Here is a 19,353-nt window from a genome sequence, read left to right as displayed (position 1 = left end):
TTTTCATAGCAGGCCCAAGAGTGAGAAAGGAAGTGTGCTGCTGTTGTGACAGGAAACGTAACAGTCACTGAACAAAACAAGCAGGTATTTAGGGTAAACCGTCAAACTTGTGTGTCATTTATTAACTAAATCCAATCAGCATCATGTTATGCTTGAATAATAATCTTTCTATTTTCATTTTAAAACCATTTTTGTTTCAAACTGTAAGTAAGACAAACATTAAATAAAAGATTATGCTCTCCCACAGTAGTTTTTGATCAATTGGAGCAAATAAAGCAGGACAGGCAGTTTCTGGTTCTGTCAGGTTAGGTTTACAGATTGATAAAAAGCTGAGAGATGCATCATCAACCTGTAAACCTAACCTGACTTCCCCACCCACAAACTGACTGACTTCCTGAACGCTACACGATAAGTGCGCACAGAAAAAAAAACAGCTCATACCTATAAAAACTGAAGACCTGCACAATAAGGAGCACAAATTTAGTCCCAAAAAGCATTTTTGGGGGCAAATACTAGACTAGAGTGACTAGTGTAAGAGAATTAAACCTCAACACTCACTCAAAACCAGAGAGGTTTTAAAGCTGATGATGCGCAAAACAGTTTGAGGAAGTAGCTAATAGGTGAAGTGAGCTGATGATGAAATCCTGAAAACTTCATGATGATGCAAAGGATTTAAACTGGTAGGTGAATCCATACTCTTTCTGGTACTGTAAGAAAACATTCACAGAAAGTTCACCGAGAAAGAAATCTGAGATGGGTACAAACAAAGAGTCAAATGCTGAGCAGGCTGGAGCAGCATCGCAGATTGAGGAAGACATGGAGCTGGTTCCTGAACAGAACAGCCCGGTTGATCAAGACCCACGACAAACAGAGGATGGCAAGCTGCTTAATACATACAAGTGGCACACTGGAGCCAAGGCTGAAACAGTGGCACAGGGTGCCATTGAAAGGCTGGAGAAAGGGGCTTCAAACAAGTGGAACAAAATGCAGAGCTGGCGCAAAGCTCTGAGTGAAGACCCCGGGGAAAAGTCCTCAACTGCAAATCGAGGAGGAGAAAGCCCCTCCAAACCAGACAAGCCGACAACTTCAAGGAAAAACCCTTTTCGCAGAGCTCTTTCGGAGCCACCGGGGTCCCTCCTGGCCTCCTCGGCCCCCGCGTCTTCGAGCGCACAGGCAACAGGGTCCACCGTCCAGGACACGACACAGAGAGGCAAAATCAGAAAGTACCTGCAAACGGTCTCGCAGAGGTTCAAGAAGCCTCGTCTGCAGAGTACTGTCACAGAGCATGGTAAGAGATGCAATGTTAGATGCTTTTTTTTGTTATTACTATTGTTGTGACATCATAATTTTTAGGTTTATTATTTTTATCACACTTTGTCGTTGGCGCAGCTTCAAGTAAATTTTTTTACAGTGATATATATATTAATTTTTTATTATGATTTTATATATTATTATGCAGTTTCCCAGTACCGGGTTGCAGCTAGAAGGGCATCCACTGCGTAAAACATATGTTGGAATAGTTGGTGGTTCATTCCACTGTGGAAAATAAATGATGAATGAATATCATTATGTAAAGAGATACATGAAACTAGATGATACGGTTCAAAAGGAAAAAGAGCTATCAAAAAAAACACGCAAGATAGTCAACAACAGCCAGATTTGTGTGTGCAATAGTAATAGGGTGTACACATGACATGGAAGGATGTAAACACCACCAACAACATAAAAACACAAAAGTACAGCATGCTTAACATGGATATCCATGTTTGTGGCATCACATATTACTTTTATCATCACCAACTTTAGTATTATTATTAATATTATCATATTTTAATTATGAATGCTATTTAAATACTACATTGTCATTTCTAATTATACATACTTCTATTGCTGTTTGTTTTCTGTGTTCACCATATAAAATGTGTTTGCAAATTAAATTATATGCTAAATATTTCATTTAATCTATGATATGTGGAGGTTTTTAGATGTACCTCTGTTGGACGGCTGTGTGAACTTGCTTATTAAAATGATTGCACATGCAGATGCCACTAAATGGCGCTAAAGAATGAGGGTACAACAACAGGATGTGACATTGAGATGGAATATTAAACAACAAGTCAAGTCATTTTTATTCCTATAGTGCTTTTTTACAAACTACTTACTTAAAATGAGCTCAAACATCACAATTCTTAAAGATTTTCAAGGACAACTTAATTGTTTTATGTTCGATCCACTTAAATTTGTAACATCTAATAAGTGAACTTAATTCCTTCATGTTGGCCCAACCCAGCATTTGAGTTCAATATACAAATATCACTGTTGAAGTTCAATTCCGTTAAATATAAACGTCACTGTTGAAGGCTGTGATTTATTAGTGATATATCCCTTCACTGAAGAAAATATTAGTATTAGCAAGATTATTAGGTCACACTTAATTTTTATGGTCCGATGTTTGTTGAATCTAAGTTACATAACATCTACATGCCAACTAATTCTCATTAGCTTATAAGTAGACTGTTGTGGTTAAGGTTAGTGTAAGTTGACATGTACTTGCAGTTTCTTATTGTCGGTTAAATGTCTGTTTAGCAGCAGTATACTACTACTCAAATGGATCATCAAAATAAAGTGTTACCGATTATTACTGCAATCATTATATTTAAACCCTTTTAAAGTTAAAATTGGATATAATTGGAGGTCAGTAATGGTATTAAGTTGGTATTGGTATTAAGATGTTTTCGTCAAGCCAATCAGTGAAACGTTTTAAGTTGTTAAACACTTCCAAAGGTAGTGGAAAACACATTTAATCAGATTGCTTTCGGTGTGTAATTGCTCATGCAAAAAGCCATCTATTCTCCACCTGCTGACCGAACACCAGAATGTTACGGGATGTGTTGTCAGAAAGCACACTAAAACAAGTTGTTCATTAAGCTGCAATGAATCAAAGCATACAAATCATAAAAAAATTTGTACTTGCCATCCACAAAATGATCGTACAGGGACATGTTTGAACATTGCGGGCGGAAAGAGTCTCATCTGACCACTTTCATGAATAAAAATAAAGATGCTAAAGAGGTTCACCACCTTGTAGTGATTCTTCAAAGAACTTTTTTCAGTTTGAAGAATATTTTGTGAAAAATGTAGTTGTCCAGCCATTCATTCGTACTGGCAGGATGTAATACAAGTAATACAAAATATTTTTGGTGATGGAAGACTTCTCTTTTACAACCATTTACTTGGGAAATATAGCAGCCAACTTAATAGTAAAAGACAAGTATTTATTAAAAATACTTTATAGCAAACAGCAATAAAATTGTAATTCTGAAGTGACTACAACTCAACCCCCCTACAAAATCTGAATGGTGAGATATTGTATCTCAATATGTTCAAAATATAGAGAGGATGCGTTTTCATTAAAACTACAAATAAATACCTGCAATATTGGGAGAAATGGAGTGTACTTATGCCTTTACACTGTGTAAACTGATCTTTATATGTATTTGTTAATGTGAGCTGTAAGGAAGTGTGTGACCTGTCTGTTCAATTAAGTTCCCGATGGTAATGTGTTATTATATTTGTTTATTATTATTTTTTCTTCCTTCCTTAAAAAAGAAATAAAAATACACTATAAAAAAGGCTCCATGGATGTTAACGGTTCTTCATGGAAGCGTCAGTGCCACGAAAGAATCTTTATTTTATGGTGTGTTACAAAAGTTAACTTCATAAAAGTTATTACCAGAATATAATGCTTTTACGTCATTTAAAAGGATAGTTCACCCAAAAATGAAAAATACATAATGTATTCTCCATCTTGTGGTTTTAAACCAAGTCTTTCATCTGTTGAACACATGAGATATTTTAGGGGAGAAATACTTTGGAAGTCAATGAGCGCCAGCATTCTTCCAAATACCTTCTTTTGTGTTCAAGAAACTCAAATAGGTGGAGAATGAGCAAATAATGGAAGAATTTTAATTTTGGGGGGAACTATCTCTTTAAAGCTCTTTAACTATCAATGCAAATAAAGAACCTTTATTTAATAAGTGTTCCAAAAGTTAACTTTATAAAAGTTAGGCATTTGATGTTTTGTTAGCAGCTAGCTCTCTTCAACTCTCACACGATTGCCCACTGAAGCTAAGCGGGGCTGGGTCCAGTCTGTACCTGGATGTGAGACCACATGGGAAAGCTAGGTTGCTGCTGGAAGAGGTGTTAGTGAGACCAGCAGGGGGCGCTCAACCTGCGATCTGTGTGTTTCCTAAAGCCCCAGTATAGTGGAGGGGACACTATATTGTCAGTAAGCGCTGTCTTTTGAATGAGACGTTAAACTGAGGTCCCAACTCTCTTTGGTCATTAAAAATCCCAGGATGTCCTTCGAAAAGAGTAAGAGTTTAACCCTGGCATCCTGGCCAAACTTGCCCACTGGCCTCTGTCCATCATGGCCTCCTGACCATCCTCATATTATAATTGGCTTCATCACTCTGTCGCCTCTCCACCAATCAGCGGGTGTGTGGTGTGCAGTCTGACGCAATATGGCTGCCATCGCGTCATCCAGGTGGACGCTGCACACTTGTGGTGGATGAGAACATCCTCTCCAATGTGTAAAGTACTTTAAGTGTCCAGAAAAGCGCTATATAAATGTTATGAATTATTATTATTGATAATATTTAAAGTGACATATTTTTCCTTTTATGTGAAAACAAAGAAAAGTGTGAACCTGATTATGTGCTCCAAGACCCTGTTCGGCTATCCTGGGCCCCCCCACAAGAAGTTCCCGTTTGGGACATTAGCAACTGCTTTCTTCAGGATGGACAGATCCTTATCCCACGTGAAGAGGAGGTAATGGACATCTAATACATTCAATAATGTCAAAAGATGAGGCGTTGTGCTTAACAGATTGAGATGCTGGATGCGTGCCAAAGTTAGTTTGGAAATGCTGATGGATTGATTGATGCTGCCAGTGTATGATTGTTTTTTTTTTTTTTTATTCATTTCAGCCTATGATGACAGTGCGGAACCGGGCCAGCAGTTGTCTCTTCAGCGTCAGTCTGCAGAACATAAGCGGAAGTCATGCTGGTCAGTATCAGTTATATATAATAACTAATGTTTGTGGGTGTCAAAGATAAGAGAGTTATTTTGGTGTCCGCATCAAACTAAGTCGAATTACATAGAAATGGAATGCATTTCATATACAGGTAGTGTTTAAAATAGCGTGTTGTTAAAATGATCAAAAATGAATAATCAAAAATTATTCAGCAAAACATATATATGTAAAAAATAAAAAAGCAGCGTACTTATTCTGACCAATTCTTATTATGATGTATTTTAAAAATAGGTGATCATACTAAATATGAAGACGAAAAATGATAATAATTTTTTTTACAAATTTTGAAACAATTTTTTTTTCTTTTGCCATGATAGCACACATACACACACAAATATTTATTAATTTTCTTTTTGGCTTAGTCCCTTTATTCATCAGGGGCCGCCAAAGCAAAATGATCCTCCAACTTATCCAGCATATGTTTTACACAGCAGATACTTTTTCAACCATAATCCATCACTGGGAAACATCTATGCACACTCATTCACACACATACACTACGGATAATTTAGCTTGTTCAATTCACCTATAGTGCATGTCTTTGAACTTGTGTGGGAAACCGGAGCACCCGGAGGAAACCCACGCGAACACTGAGAAAACATGCCAACTGACCCAGCCAAGGCTAAAACCAGCGACCTTCTTGTAAAAACATGTGGTGTAGGTGAATTGGGTGAGCTAAATTGTCCATAGTGTATGTGTGTGAATGAGTGTGCATAGATGTTTCCCAGTGATGGGTTGCAGCTGGATGGGTATCCACTGTGTAAAACATATGCTGGATAAGTTGGCGGTTCATTTCGCTGTGGCGACCCCTGATTATTAAAGGGACTCAGCTGAAAAGAAAATGAATGAATGAACTATGCTTGTTTATTTTGTATATGTAAATGCACACACGCATGTATATATTTAATAAAATAGTTTTTTTTAATATTTAGATATAAAATATGTGGATATGCATACAAATGATTTATAAATTGAAACATCATTGTAACAAATTTGATTTGCTTCTATGTATGTGTATGTATATATATATATATATATATATATATATATATATATATATATATATATATATATATATATATATATATATACGCCCTCTTGTTTATTTTTTCCCCAATTTTTGTTTAACGGAGAGCAGATTTTTTCTAAACATAATAGCTTTAGTAACTCATTTCCAATAACTGATTTATTTTATCTATGCCATGATGACATAAAAAAATATGACTAGATATTTTTCAAGACACTTCTATACAGCTTAAAGTGACATTTAAAGGCTTAAATAGGTTAACTAGGCAGGTTAGGGTAGTTAGGCAAATTATTGTATAACAATGGTTTGTTCTGTAGACTATCACAAAAAATGTAGCTTAACGGAGCTAACAATTTTGACTTGGTTTAAAAAAATTAAAAACGTCTTTTATTCTAGCCAAAATAAAACAAATAAGACTTTCTCCAGAAGAAATAGTATTATCAGACATACTGTGAAACTTTCCTTGTTCTGTTAAACATCATTTGAGAAATATTTAAAAAGAAAAAAAAATTAAAAGGGGGGCTAATAATTGTGACTTTAACTGTATATATATATATATATATATATATATATATATATATATATATATATATATATATATATATATATATATATATATATATGTGTGTGTGTGTGTGTGTGTGTGTGTACACACACACACACACACACACACACATCAAAAACAATGTTAATCACAATTTATTTTTGCCCAGCACTAACTTATACACATAATATTTTACTAGTTATTTTGCCAGATGTTCATATTAAACTTAAAGCGCAATTTAAAGAATTAATTAGGTCAATTAGGCAAGTCACTGGATAAAAGTGGTTTGTTCTGCAGCCAATAGGGAAAAAATGTATTAAGGACGCTAATATTATAGACTAATATTAAAAATATTCATGTTTAAAATATAAATATTTTTAATATTCCACGTGTAATGTTGCAAATTGACACTTCAGTTCAGTCATGACAGTTGTAATAAAAAAATAATTATATATATATATATATATATATATATATATATATATATATATATATATATATATATATATATATATATATATATATATACATAACAAAAAATATATACTACAGACAAACTAGCCTTTCCAGCAGAAAAAAGTTAATACAGTGGAAGTAGTTATTGTGTTTTCTATTGATGTTAAACATCAACTGGGAAATAGGAACTGGGTAAAAGAATTCAAATTTCACAGGAGGTTAATAATTTAGAATTTTGACTATAATTCGAATAATTTCGAATGCCTTGGTGGTAGGTGAAGGGGTAGTGGTCAGTTTGGTTTGGTATTTTGTTATCTAAAACAATAATATCACTGTCAAACCCAATAAGTTAAGGTAACACAAACCATTTGAGGAAACCAATTACAACAAACCATTTAAGTTCAAAAACTAATCATTATGAGTGCTGTGAACTTAATTCATTTGACTATACGAAGCAATTTGATCAGTAAAACCCAATAAATGGAATTCAAACCAACTGAGTACTGTAAAACCCAATGAATTAAGGTAACTCAAACCGTTTGAATTAGAAAACGAATATATATGAGTACTGTGAAGTTGAGCTTACTTCATTTAAGTTGAAGTAATGAGGTATTTAATTAACTTATTACCTTCAACACTGAGTTCAAAACTGTTTTTAAATGAGAGGAATTAACTTAAGTAACAGTACATTTTAAGTTAACCACACTCCTTTAATTTGATAAAGTTGACTGTTGGGTTTTACAGTGCACATTTATACGTGTGGTTCATATTTAAGCCCCCCAAAACCCAAATGTACATAATTATTATTTCAATGTATCTTATATAAAGCTCATTGGGAAGACTGCAGGACGCATTGCTGAAATAACGACATAAATCTTTCCACAATAACAAATCTGGAGATGACTTTGAGAGATGAGAGGTATATCGTCTGTCTCTATCTAGCCAATGACTCTCTGCCAGTGACTAAAGTGAAGCTAGATAACATATTGACTCAGGAAATGGTTGACGTGGTTGTGTGTGCGTGTGCTTATAAAATTGCTTCCTTCGAGTTTGTGAAGATATCATCATAACTGAGTGTTCCATCTAGCAGAGGACGACTGAGACTGATGGGCTGTGCTGTCTAGTTTACTTTAACTCATGCAGAGCCTTCATGTTAAAAGTAAAAAGGGGGATTTTAAGAACTAATGGTCTGAAAGTGGGAGGTAGATTAATCTAAGCTGCACCAAAGCATGGGTTTCAGGCGCTGGATAGTATGTGGAGGGGCACTAGGTAAGCAGAATAATTTTAAATTTCTCTTTACAATTGATTCAGTGTAATTATTTTTACGGCGAGTGTAATGCATGTTAAATTCAATCAGTATTAAAACAAATCTAAGGAGACTGCAGACTGCTTAATTGAGTTGACATTGGCCTTCGTTTTCAGGTAATTGAGTTGTCGATACTGAATATTGAACTGATGTTTTAAAGCTGTGATTCTTTATATGAAGAGGGTAGTGGAGTTTGACCTTGAGTTCAGTCGTTCTAGGATTTTTCGAGTCAAATAATTATCCATATTTAGGTGGGAGTTTCTTTGCTTCCATAAATATCTAAAGATATTAAGAGATGGTCATTTAAAAGATTAAGATTGACAGTGTGTACATTTTAATGCAATATTTAAAAATGCCTTTAAAAAATACATGGAATCTTATCCAGGGTTCCCACTCCTTCATGAACAGCAGATTCAAGGACTTTTTAAAGCATCATTATATTCAAATGAACACCTTTTTATTCTCCAAGCATATGTAGCGTAATGAAAGTCCCTACTTAACATCTCACTTCAGGCCCGTAGCCAGCCTGATGAAAGGGGTTGTTCTTTTTTCTCAAAATGTGGACCTTTTTGCAGTTATTCGCCTCATTTTCTATTTAATTCAGTGATATTTTAAGCACTAGCTGGATTAGCTTGTCAGGTGGTCAACATAACCACACTTTTTAATGTACCAAAGTATTTCAGAAAGATTTAGAATAACGAAATAAATACTGAATAGATACTTATTTTTAAAATACAAATTACATTAGAAAAAAATAGGAATCTGTTAAAGTTTTTGATTGAAAACTGTAGTCTATTGTCATTTGTTAGGCAAATAACAAACTGGCAAGCACATTCAACAATCCTCAGTCAGGCCCTTTGAATAATAAAACTTTTTTTATATGGTTTTAAGATTTCAAGAAGAAGCTCCCAGATTTAGAATAAAAGTTGTCAAATGTTTTTCATTTTTGACAACAATACAGTAGCAAAAGATGATTTCACATTCGTCAGACTGCGTGTTTTCTTGCACGGCTGGATGTTGGACTCTTTATAAATAATTGTTTTCATTGGCCAAAACTGATTAGCTGATGTCACACCGGTGTGATGGGCAACAGAGCATTCCGCTTGATTTTAAAGCCTAAGACAAGCCTCCGCTTGTCTTAAAGACAAATGAGTTCATGTATGGGACAAATTGTGGACCTTTGTTTCTTTCGAACCACCTTGTTACGGGCCTGCACTTACACTTAATATTTACATTAAAAAGTCAGAGTAATGATGATGTTTTGGATGTGTCATTTTCAAAAATTTGACCGAGTCAAACTTGGTGATATTCAAATGTGGTTTCTGAAATATTGATAAAATGTGCATTGTTTGTCAAAGTTTGTGTACAAGATTTAAATGTAATGTCATTTTTTAGTTCTGTTTATGACAGAAGCACAATAATAACACCATAAACATTTTAATATGAGCACTTTCACGGACCTTGAATCCATATGTTTGAGATGCAAGTACATTTAAGAAGTGTGGGAACCCTGCTTATAACAACTCAAAAGGTTCTTTAATGTTGAAAAAGTTCTCTACATCCTTAAATTGTTTTTCACTTTAAGAAATAAATGGTCCTTTCAAGAAGTGAAAAGGTTTTTTTGTGGTTCGTCTATTGCAGTACTGCAAAAAAAAAAAAAAAAAAAAAAAACTCTTTTAGTGCTTATTTTTAGTGCTGGTTTAGAAACATCACACAATCTAAAGACTCTAATATGAAGGCTGTTGTCTTTAACCTGATGCACTGCATGTTGTATTTTGTTGAAAGGAATCTGAGCATACTTGTAAAAGCTCAGTGTTTTTAGTACCACAGCTTATAGCTTTAATTTTGTATTGAGTGGTCGCTTATTTAGTTAAATTTCTTGTCATTTTTTAAGATTGCACTAAGGTTGTGCTTTTTACATCTTTGCAAAATAACTTGCATCCTTCAAGTTGCTATTAAAATTCATGCCAAAGTGCAAGCTCTCTGACTTTAATTGGCATATGTTAATAAACTGCCTACTTAGTATGACTCATTTTTTAGAGCTGCCACTTCTGCATTTGTGATTTATAATGGCACCCTTAAGTTTGTCCCTTGTAATCGTGTAAATCCAAAAATTGGGAGAGCATCCTCTGCACGGTTCTGCTTGTCTGGTTTCCAGCTTTCATAAAGGCACATGGATGATCAAGGGAATGCTAATTTTTCACAAAAAGATTAAATAAGACCCCAAATGTCTGCTCTGTTTTTGTGTTAACAGAATTTAACAAACACATTTTCGGTTAAACTGGAAATTATTGATCTGATACACATGAGGAAGGAAATGACTATGCTTCCTGCCATGGTTTCTGCAGTATTTTTTCCCATTAGAATGAAATAAACAAGACATACATGAACATGTTTGTTGTAAATGTCTCTTTTTTTTAAAACATGTTTGATATTTGCAATGCAAAAGAATTTAAGTCATGGAAAGTGTTCTTTGACTCTCTTTAGAGCTAAACCCAGATCCTGTGGTCCCCTCAAGTGGTACCAAATTAAAAGGGCAAGATGGCGGAGTCAAAGTGAGTATAGATTAGTACATTCAGTACAATCAGAAACTAGATGTATGGCTTTCTTTGACATTCCCTCTTATTCTCATGCTAGGGTTTAATCAAGCGCCGCTTACAGGGTGATGATAAACGGAAAAGCAGCACCCAGCTCAATACTGCAGGATTAAGTGTTGCTGCAAGGTGAAGAAACTGTTACAATGTCTCATTTCAATTGGAACACGTATAATCTAACAACTTGTTATACAATGTTACTTACCAGTCTATTACACTTTCTGTCAAGGTATGGTTCCAAAGAATCTTTATCCATCCCAGTCAGTGCTGCAAAGAGCCTTAATCTGAGTGCAGACCAGACCACTGTCATCAGGCCGGTCCACAGCTCTATTCTAGGGGAGAAGTACTGTTTTCAGGTAGACCTTGCAGTTGCGAATTACAGTGAAATCCAAATTACAGTGAATCTAAAATCGCACCCTTCACCCTCATTCACTATTCCCTACATTAGTCCACTAATATAGTCCACTTCAAGAATGTAATTTTGTTTGTGCTTTGCTGGATAAATTCCTCAGATGGATCAGATTTTCAACTTCTTGGTCAGACCCTGTGATAATTATTTAACATTTAGCAAGGTCTCTATTAGTGACAACATATTTTGATTTCTGACATGTATACAAACGCTAATTAAATAGTACTTTATATAGAAGCTTACCTCAATAGAATTCCCATTTTGTGGTCAGGCACGAAAATCATTTGCCACTTAAACTCTCACAGTGCATTATGGGTATTCACAAGCCATTGGTTGTACATAATTTGTATTGTGGTGTTGATCGAGTCCACTTCAGAACATCTACTATGGTTTCAGACACTATTTAAGGGTATAGATAGATGATTTCTTTTAATATAGACCATAGCTATGTCTCAAATGGCACACTACGCACTATGTACTTATGCACTTACACACTCAACAGCATTGTCAGTCTGATCTCAAGAGACAACGTAAGTATTTTACGTTTTGTCATACGAAATTGTTTGATTTTAAAAGGCGGCATGGAACTTAACCTAACCCCACCCCTAAACCCAACCATCATTGGGTGATAAGTAAATCGTATTAAATTGTACGAATTGATACTAATTAGCCACTAAATCAAAAAGTTACGAATTGCTGTGAGATCACGTTGGCATAGTACATGTATGTAGTGTCGTACTAAATAGGACACTAACAATTTTTTTTATCGAGCAAAAACTTTCTTAGATGACGTTTGACGGTTGCCAGATTAGTGCAATAAATGACCAAACTACCAAATAATACCTGCCGTGAGTATAACCGCATTTACCATCGGGAGGTGGAGAATTTTGCTTTTACAATCCAAAGTAAATAAAGTAATCCAACATCAGCAACCGAAAGTGCCCCCCCCACACCCCCACCCCACCCCTTTCGCTACATGAGAAAAGCAGCGGCTGTTGAGTGCGTGAAGTGTCCAACATTCCACACTTCACTTTAACGGCATCATCCAGGTATTTTAAGTGTACTTGTTAATGCACTTCTTACACTATTTATACTATAAAATGGCGTACAATAGTGCATAAGTATGCAATTTGGGACACACTTTATGTTTCAAATGACACCCCATAATTCAAACCAATGCCATATTTTCTGGGTATTTCTACATCCAACCCATGATAGGTTATAAACTCAGAAAATAACCACTGCTTTGGGTGCACTTCAGCTGCAGAAAGAGACCGCTGGATTGAGGACTTGCGTCGTACGGCTCATCCAAATAAGGTATAGCATATCTTTCAATTTTAATATCCAATTTAAATTATATTATTTCTATTTATTCTAATACTATCTATTTGTACTCTTGTGTTCTGAAAGGACAACTGTGAGCGCACTGAAAACTCACTGTGCCTTTGGATCAATGAAGCAAAAGACCTTCCCCCAAAGAAGAGATATTATTGTGAGGTCCACCTTGATGGTACACTGTTTGCTCGTACAAGTAGTCGGGCTGTAGGGAAGTCTGTCCAACGCTCCAGCCAGGCAGTTGATGGAGGATCTGGAGCGTTCGGCAGTGGTGGTACTTCAGGAGGTTGCCAGTTGTTCTGGGGTGAATTTTTTGAACTTGACAACTTGCCCCCTGTCACCCAGATCACCCTGCACCTCTTTAAAGGTGAAGACCCCAAGAAGAAACGGCATTCCAGGGACGACGCTACCCTGCATCCTTTAGGAAGTGTAGCTCTCCCTTTGGCAGACATAAAAGGACGTGCCTATCAAGAGAAATGGTATCGAATTGTTGCCTATAAACCCCCGGGAACAAGTACAGCAAAGGATTCGGTTGAACTGCAGGCTTCAATTCGAGTCAAGGCCAAATTCAAGAACCTGAAAATTCTACCTATTGAGAGGTACAAGGAATTTGCAGAGTATGTCACTGTGAATTATGTGGATATGTGTAGCAGCCTTGAACCCCTTCTCAATGTGCGGGAGAAAGAAGAACTAGCTGGAGCACTTGTTCATGTGCTCCAAAGCATTGGGAAAGCTAAGGTAATTAGCACAGCACAAATCGTAGGACTGGGCAGAGTTCTTCAAATTTCTAAACATTTTTTAATTTTTTTTTGCAGGAGTTCCTGATTGATCTTGGTAGTGCAGAAGTTCAACGCTTGGGAGAAAATGAGGCTTTGATTTTCAGGGAGAATACTCTGGCTACAAAAGCTATTGATGAATATATGAAATTGGTGGGCCAGAAGTATCTCATTGACACACTTGGTAAGGAAAGTTGCATCTTCTTATGAAACTACTTTTCCCCCCCTCTAATCTCCTGTTTAACCACCTTCACCCATAGGTGACTTTATAGCAAGACTGTACAATGGAGGAGAGAACTGTGAGGTAGACCCGCTAAAATGCTCGCCCTCTGATCTACCAATCAACCAGAGACATCTTAAAGAGACTTGTGAGGATGTTGTGAAAAGAATCACTGACATGCAAGAGTAAGATCAACCTAAATGGACACACACACTACAAAGTATATTATAATAAATAGTGATAGAACAGAATAGGGGTGTAATGATATTCAAACTGAACCAAAAAAAAAAAAAACAGCATATGCCCTCTACGGTTCAAACCACAATTCTCTCATAGCAAACTGATGTTCAACCTCCCATCCACCCACCAGTCCCCCTCACTGAGTCCCCACATCCCTATCTGCTGTCTGCCATCCCATACACGTCCATTTTCACATTTTCGTCTATGCCCGGTTAATTGGATTGTTTTGCTTGTTGGACAAAATGACACAGTAACGGGGCACTGAATATTAACGTTATGATTAACCAGATCACCTGTCATTCAAACTACAGATGAAGGGTTAATAGTGACTAGATTTACCATGTCCACTTACTCTATTCTCACCTGCCTGCAAACAGGTCATTCCCCGCAGAGCTGAATGACATATTTTCCAGTTGGGTATCAGATTGTGAGGATCGAGGTCAACAGGACATTGGACAACGTCTTATATCAGCATCTCTGTTCCTTCGATTCTTATGCCCAGCGATCCTCAGTCCATCACTCTTTGGCCTTACCCAACCCTATCCAGAGACAAACACCCTTCGCACTCTTACTTTAACAGCCAAAGTCATTCAAAACCTTGCAAACTTCACCTTGTAAGTCATATTTGATCTGAATTTACTTTTTGTATGGTTTGCTCTCTTGTAATTAGCATAATTACATTACCATTTCATCTCAATGTCCACCAGGTTTGGTGAAAAAGAGGAGTACATGTTTTTCATGAATGACTTTCTAACACAACACTGGGAGCCTATGCGAGACTTCTTACAGAAAGTCTCTAATCCAGAGAGCGAAATCACCATGTCTCGATTTGACGGCTATGTAGACCTGCCTCTTCGTCTAGCTGTCCTTCACAATCTCCTGGTTGATATTATATCTGTCATGAAACAGGTACCAAAAGATTAAGTTTCTTTTAAACAAGTCCTTTGCTGTCATGAGATTACTTACTTAATTTATTAAACAATGTGCTCATGAGCAATAACACATATTTTTTCATAGGACCAAATAGACAATCTACATCCCTTGCCTAGAATTCTTAACCAGATCACTGAATTCCTTGGCCATGATGCACAACAGATTCCTGTTAGCAGGTGCAGTTATATTAAATATACACAGTATTCATATGTGGTATCAAATTAATGCTCATGCAAGCTACTTTTACTTACCACTCACCTGTGTCACCGTTCTTTCTGAAACAGCAACCAAGCAATGCCAAAGCCTATATATGTACCTCCAAGGGATCTCCCCAAGTACAGTCCATTACAAACCTCAATGCAGCAGCTTCCCATAGACTCGAAACCCAACCAATGTACCAAAGAACGTCAGCGGAGGCAGGTGCAGAGGGCATTCAGTGTGCCTAACAGACCATCAAGGCAGCAGCGACAACCAATGAAGAGACAGGCAAGCAATGAAGAGCTACCTACACAGTGCCCGGACGACAATCAAGATCACCGTTTAGAAATTTCACCCCCTAGCAATGTTAGTATGACTGGTTAAAATCTACCAAACATTTTGGCAATCATCTGCTTTCAAATATATCCACTGATGTGTATTTTTTGTTTGAATGTAGCCCGAAAAATCCAAAGCCGCCGCAGCAGCAAAAGTACACTGGATCAAACAACCTGACGGTAGTGAGACCTGTCAAGTAAGAAGGCAAGATCGAGAGGAGACAAACACGTTGGATAAGGTGAGTCTGCTTATCATGCTTTAAAAACTGACTGATTTAAGTGTATTTTAATGTTGTACATAAATAGACAGAAGAGTTACCGGTACAGTACGTAATTATGTCTATCTACACTGTCAGAAGTTCAAAACAGCGAAACATACTATACCACTTTTTTGGGACCTTTTCATAAGAGTACCAGGCACAACAGCATAGTACCAGTATAGTGAAGCTACACTCCCAGCTGAATGCTAATGTTTTACTGAGAATCGTGACTTGAGCATGCAGCAACCCTCCAAATAGGGGAACACAGGAAGACACAGGAAGCTCCATTTTTAAATACAGAGCTGAGACATGACAGCATACAATGACGACATGCAGCAATGAACCACGGTCAACCCAAGCTCAAACAAAGCCTGTTTTTTTCTTGTGACGACTAGCCGCATGCCAAGTAGCAAGAACAGGATCTGCCGTATGTACTAAATCAGAGGTCTCAAATTTGATTCCTGGAGGGCCGCAGCTCTACACAGTTTTGCAGCAACCCTAATCAAACACACGTGATCCAACTAATCAAAGTGTTCAAGACTAAAGCTGTGGTCACACTAGAGCTTGTGCTTGCGAAATTCTGTAGTACGGCGCTGCGAAAAGGGGTGGGATTAAACAAGATTACTATGCATTTAAAATAATCAAGCAATTGGTCCATATTTTAAATTTCTGCTCAGAAAGGTCATGTTTTGATCCTCACACAGTCAAGTGATGCAATTTCACAGATCAGAATTCACAAGGCTTGAACTCTGCAGGGGAATACTCTGAACTTGTGTTTTCGATCCGACGCATTCGCATGCATATGAATGGAAGTCTTTGGGGAGAAATGTCCAGTGTGACCGCAGCTTAATATGGACTACTAAGCAGGTGTGAGTTTGAGGTGGTTAAAGCTAAACTATGCAGAGCCACGACCCTTCAGGAATTGAGTTTGAGACCATTGTCCTAAATCAGGTGGTCCTACACAGTTTAGTTCTAACCCTGCCCCAACACACATACCTGGAGGCTTTAAACAAGCCTGAAAGACTCAATTAGCTTGTGTTTGATTAGGGTTGGAACTAAATTGTGAAGTGCTGTGGGTCTCCAGGAACTGAGTTTGACTCCCGTGTCCTTAATTGTTGTTTACTGGACTGTTCACTTGTCGTGTGTGAGAGCTATTTGCATTTGAAATGATTCAAACTTGAGCAAAACGTTATATGCAAATAACCTAAGTGACATTCTTCTTCGAGCAAGAATCACATTGATCGCTTCATTCTGGCATACACCATGCCTAGCAAATATAGGTACTGTGGTGGCAATGGAAAACGCAAGCCTGATAAGAGTGACCTGTACCATACCGTACCATATTGTACTATACTAAACTGTGCAACTCGGTTCAAACAAGGCATAGGTGACAACTGATATGTTTTTGAAGAGTGCAGAGCAAGAATCACATTGATCACTTCATTCTGGCATACACTCTGCCTAACAAATATAGTTACTGGTGGCAATGGAAACGCAAGCCTGATAAGAGTGACCTGTACCATACCGTACCATATTGTACTATACTAAACTGTGCAACTCGATTCAAACAAGGCATAGGTGACAACTGATATGTTTTTGAAGAGTGCAGAAAGGGTAAAAACACAATGCAAAGCAATCATGTTATGTCATTCAGAGGAACTGTGCTATAAACACAACGAGTAGCTACTTACCTTAACACCCAATACAGCGTAAAAACCAATTGCAAGGTGCATATTTTAGATTTACTAATCTGCAGTAGAGTACTAGGATAATGTGGTGTCCGCATTTTTTTTTTTACTCACAAGTAATCATAATAGAGATTTCAATGCTATTTTGGCAACAGAACTAGAAAATGTTGGAAATTGAAGGCTGTGCCCTAAGTTTACCAGGGCCTTTAGGATACTCAGAGTAAATAGTGTGACCAAAATACCTCAGTATGTTGACAAAGGTTTGGTATCCCATAGCATGCGCAAGAGTTGTCTGAGCTGCGTATGGGAGTGGAGCAGGTGACGGAACGTGAGCTGGAGATGGCCAAGCGCTTAGAAGACTTCATCGTTTTAACTCAAGACCAGAATGCACAGCTACAGGCAGAGGTTCAGGATCTTCGTAATCTCTTGGCCATCCGTGAAGAACAACTAGCAAGTGCAACTTTCAGGTAAATAAAGCAATAAAAAGGCAAAATGTTTACATCTGCAAATACTGATAAGGCAGCTGGGGTCATGTCTCTGTATCTCCTTACTTGTTTGTGTAGACTTGGAGTCATAGAAGAGGAGCGGGAGGAAGATGAGAGGAAGCTGAACGTTGCAGTGGCTGCAGTAGAGCGCATGAATGTTTTGGTGAGTTATCACTGTGTTTTTATATATTTTTAAAAGTGCACATCATTCATTCTAGCTCGTGCATATGTTATAACTAACACTTGCATTTGTGTGTTTGTTAACAGGAGGAGCAGTTTGCTGGGTTGTTGAAAGATGTGCACCACCTCTATGCGGCTAATTCCGATGGCCTAAGACAGACTTACATCAATACCTGATGCAAGACAGGAAATACTCTGGTGTGGTGCGCTACAGAGTGCCATTGCGTAATGTCATTAGCTTTTGTCAGATTTTATGAGTTCACTGAGCTTGCATGGCTACCTGTCACAGTAAAACAGATACATTTTTACACAATTAAAACTCATTTGTCTATATTTCCGAGTTTAATATAAAGAATAGAGCTGCATAAGAGTTCTTCGACTGTGTTTTGCGGATTTTAGCAAATAAATTGTGCATAAAACAAATTTTGGATCACCGTTATTATTTTAACTTTGATACTTTAGTCACTGCAATGACTCAATGGCAAATAAGTGTCAAATATAAGTAAAAGGAAAAATATTCATTAAATTCTACATAGAAGTGTGTGGTTTTCATCTTGGTTTTGAACTGTTCGTTTGTTAATTTAAATTCCTTTTGTAACAAAAATAATTTGAATGACAAAAAAAATGTAATATGACGTAAATATCCTTATCTCATTCCTACTCTTGAATACTCTAGCCAGAGTAAAGGGAATCCTTGCCAACTAATTCATTCATTCTCCTTCGGCTACTTAGTCCCTTATTTATCAGGGGTCGGCACAGCGAAATGAACCAAGTATTCTAGCATATGTTTCTAATTCCAGCCGCAACCCATTACTGGGAAACACCCATACACTCATTTAAACAAACTCATACACTACAGCCAATTTAGTTCATCCAGTTCAGTTATAGCGCATGTCTTTGGACTGTGGGAGAAACTGAAGCACCCGGAGGAAACCCACAAGAACATGGGGAGAACATACAAACTCTACACAGCTGGGACTCGAACCAGCGACCTTCTTGTTGTGAGAAGACAATGCTAACCACTGAGCCACTGTGATTACCAACTCATAAATAACAATTACATTTTCACATGTGATACAACCACATAATCTTATATACTTATGAACTGGTGTGTGTTTAATGATTATTACACTTCGAACTACCATAGAGTTGCCTAAATATCTTCTTTTTCAGCTAAGTTCCTTTATTAATCTGGGGTCCCCACAGCGGAATGAACTGCCAACTTATCCAGCATGTTTTTTTATGCAGCGGATGCCCTTCCAGCTGCAACCC

The 19,353-nt window shown here is 37.1% G+C and overlaps 1 protein-coding gene across 2 annotated transcripts; it reads left to right on the top strand.

Moving 5' to 3' along the window:
- The first annotated feature begins 26 nt into the window (after positions 1-26).
- Positions 27-18,504, top strand: rasal3 (RAS protein activator like 3). 2 transcript variants are annotated; one of them, XM_005165747.6, is made up of 18 exons: positions 27-1,288; positions 4,697-4,830; positions 4,989-5,067; positions 10,916-10,983; positions 11,066-11,151; positions 11,252-11,378; positions 12,650-12,748; positions 12,842-13,504; positions 13,582-13,726; positions 13,803-13,947; positions 14,380-14,616; positions 14,710-14,911; positions 15,020-15,111; positions 15,220-15,499; positions 15,591-15,707; positions 17,693-17,883; positions 17,980-18,064; positions 18,169-18,504. In XM_005165747.6, exons 1-18 carry the CDS (start codon positions 754-756, stop codon positions 18,256-18,258), a joined length of 3,375 nt encoding a protein of 1,124 aa, XP_005165804.1. In that variant the 5' UTR covers positions 27-753; the 3' UTR covers positions 18,259-18,504. The 2 variants fall into 2 exon arrangements, with proteins under 2 accessions (XP_005165804.1, XP_073809699.1); XM_073953598.1 differs by lacking the exons at positions 27-1,288; positions 4,697-4,830; positions 4,989-5,067 and adding exons at positions 7,240-7,548; positions 7,590-8,391.
- The last annotated feature ends 849 nt before the right edge of the window (positions 18,505-19,353 follow it).

Source organism: Danio rerio, chromosome 6 (genome assembly GCF_049306965.1).
Source record: "Danio rerio strain Tuebingen ecotype United States chromosome 6, GRCz12tu, whole genome shotgun sequence".
Lineage (NCBI taxonomy): Eukaryota > Metazoa > Chordata > Actinopteri > Cypriniformes > Danionidae > Danio > Danio rerio.
The sequence above is the reverse complement of the archived record's forward strand: the minus strand, read 5'-3'. Positions and strand labels throughout refer to the sequence as shown.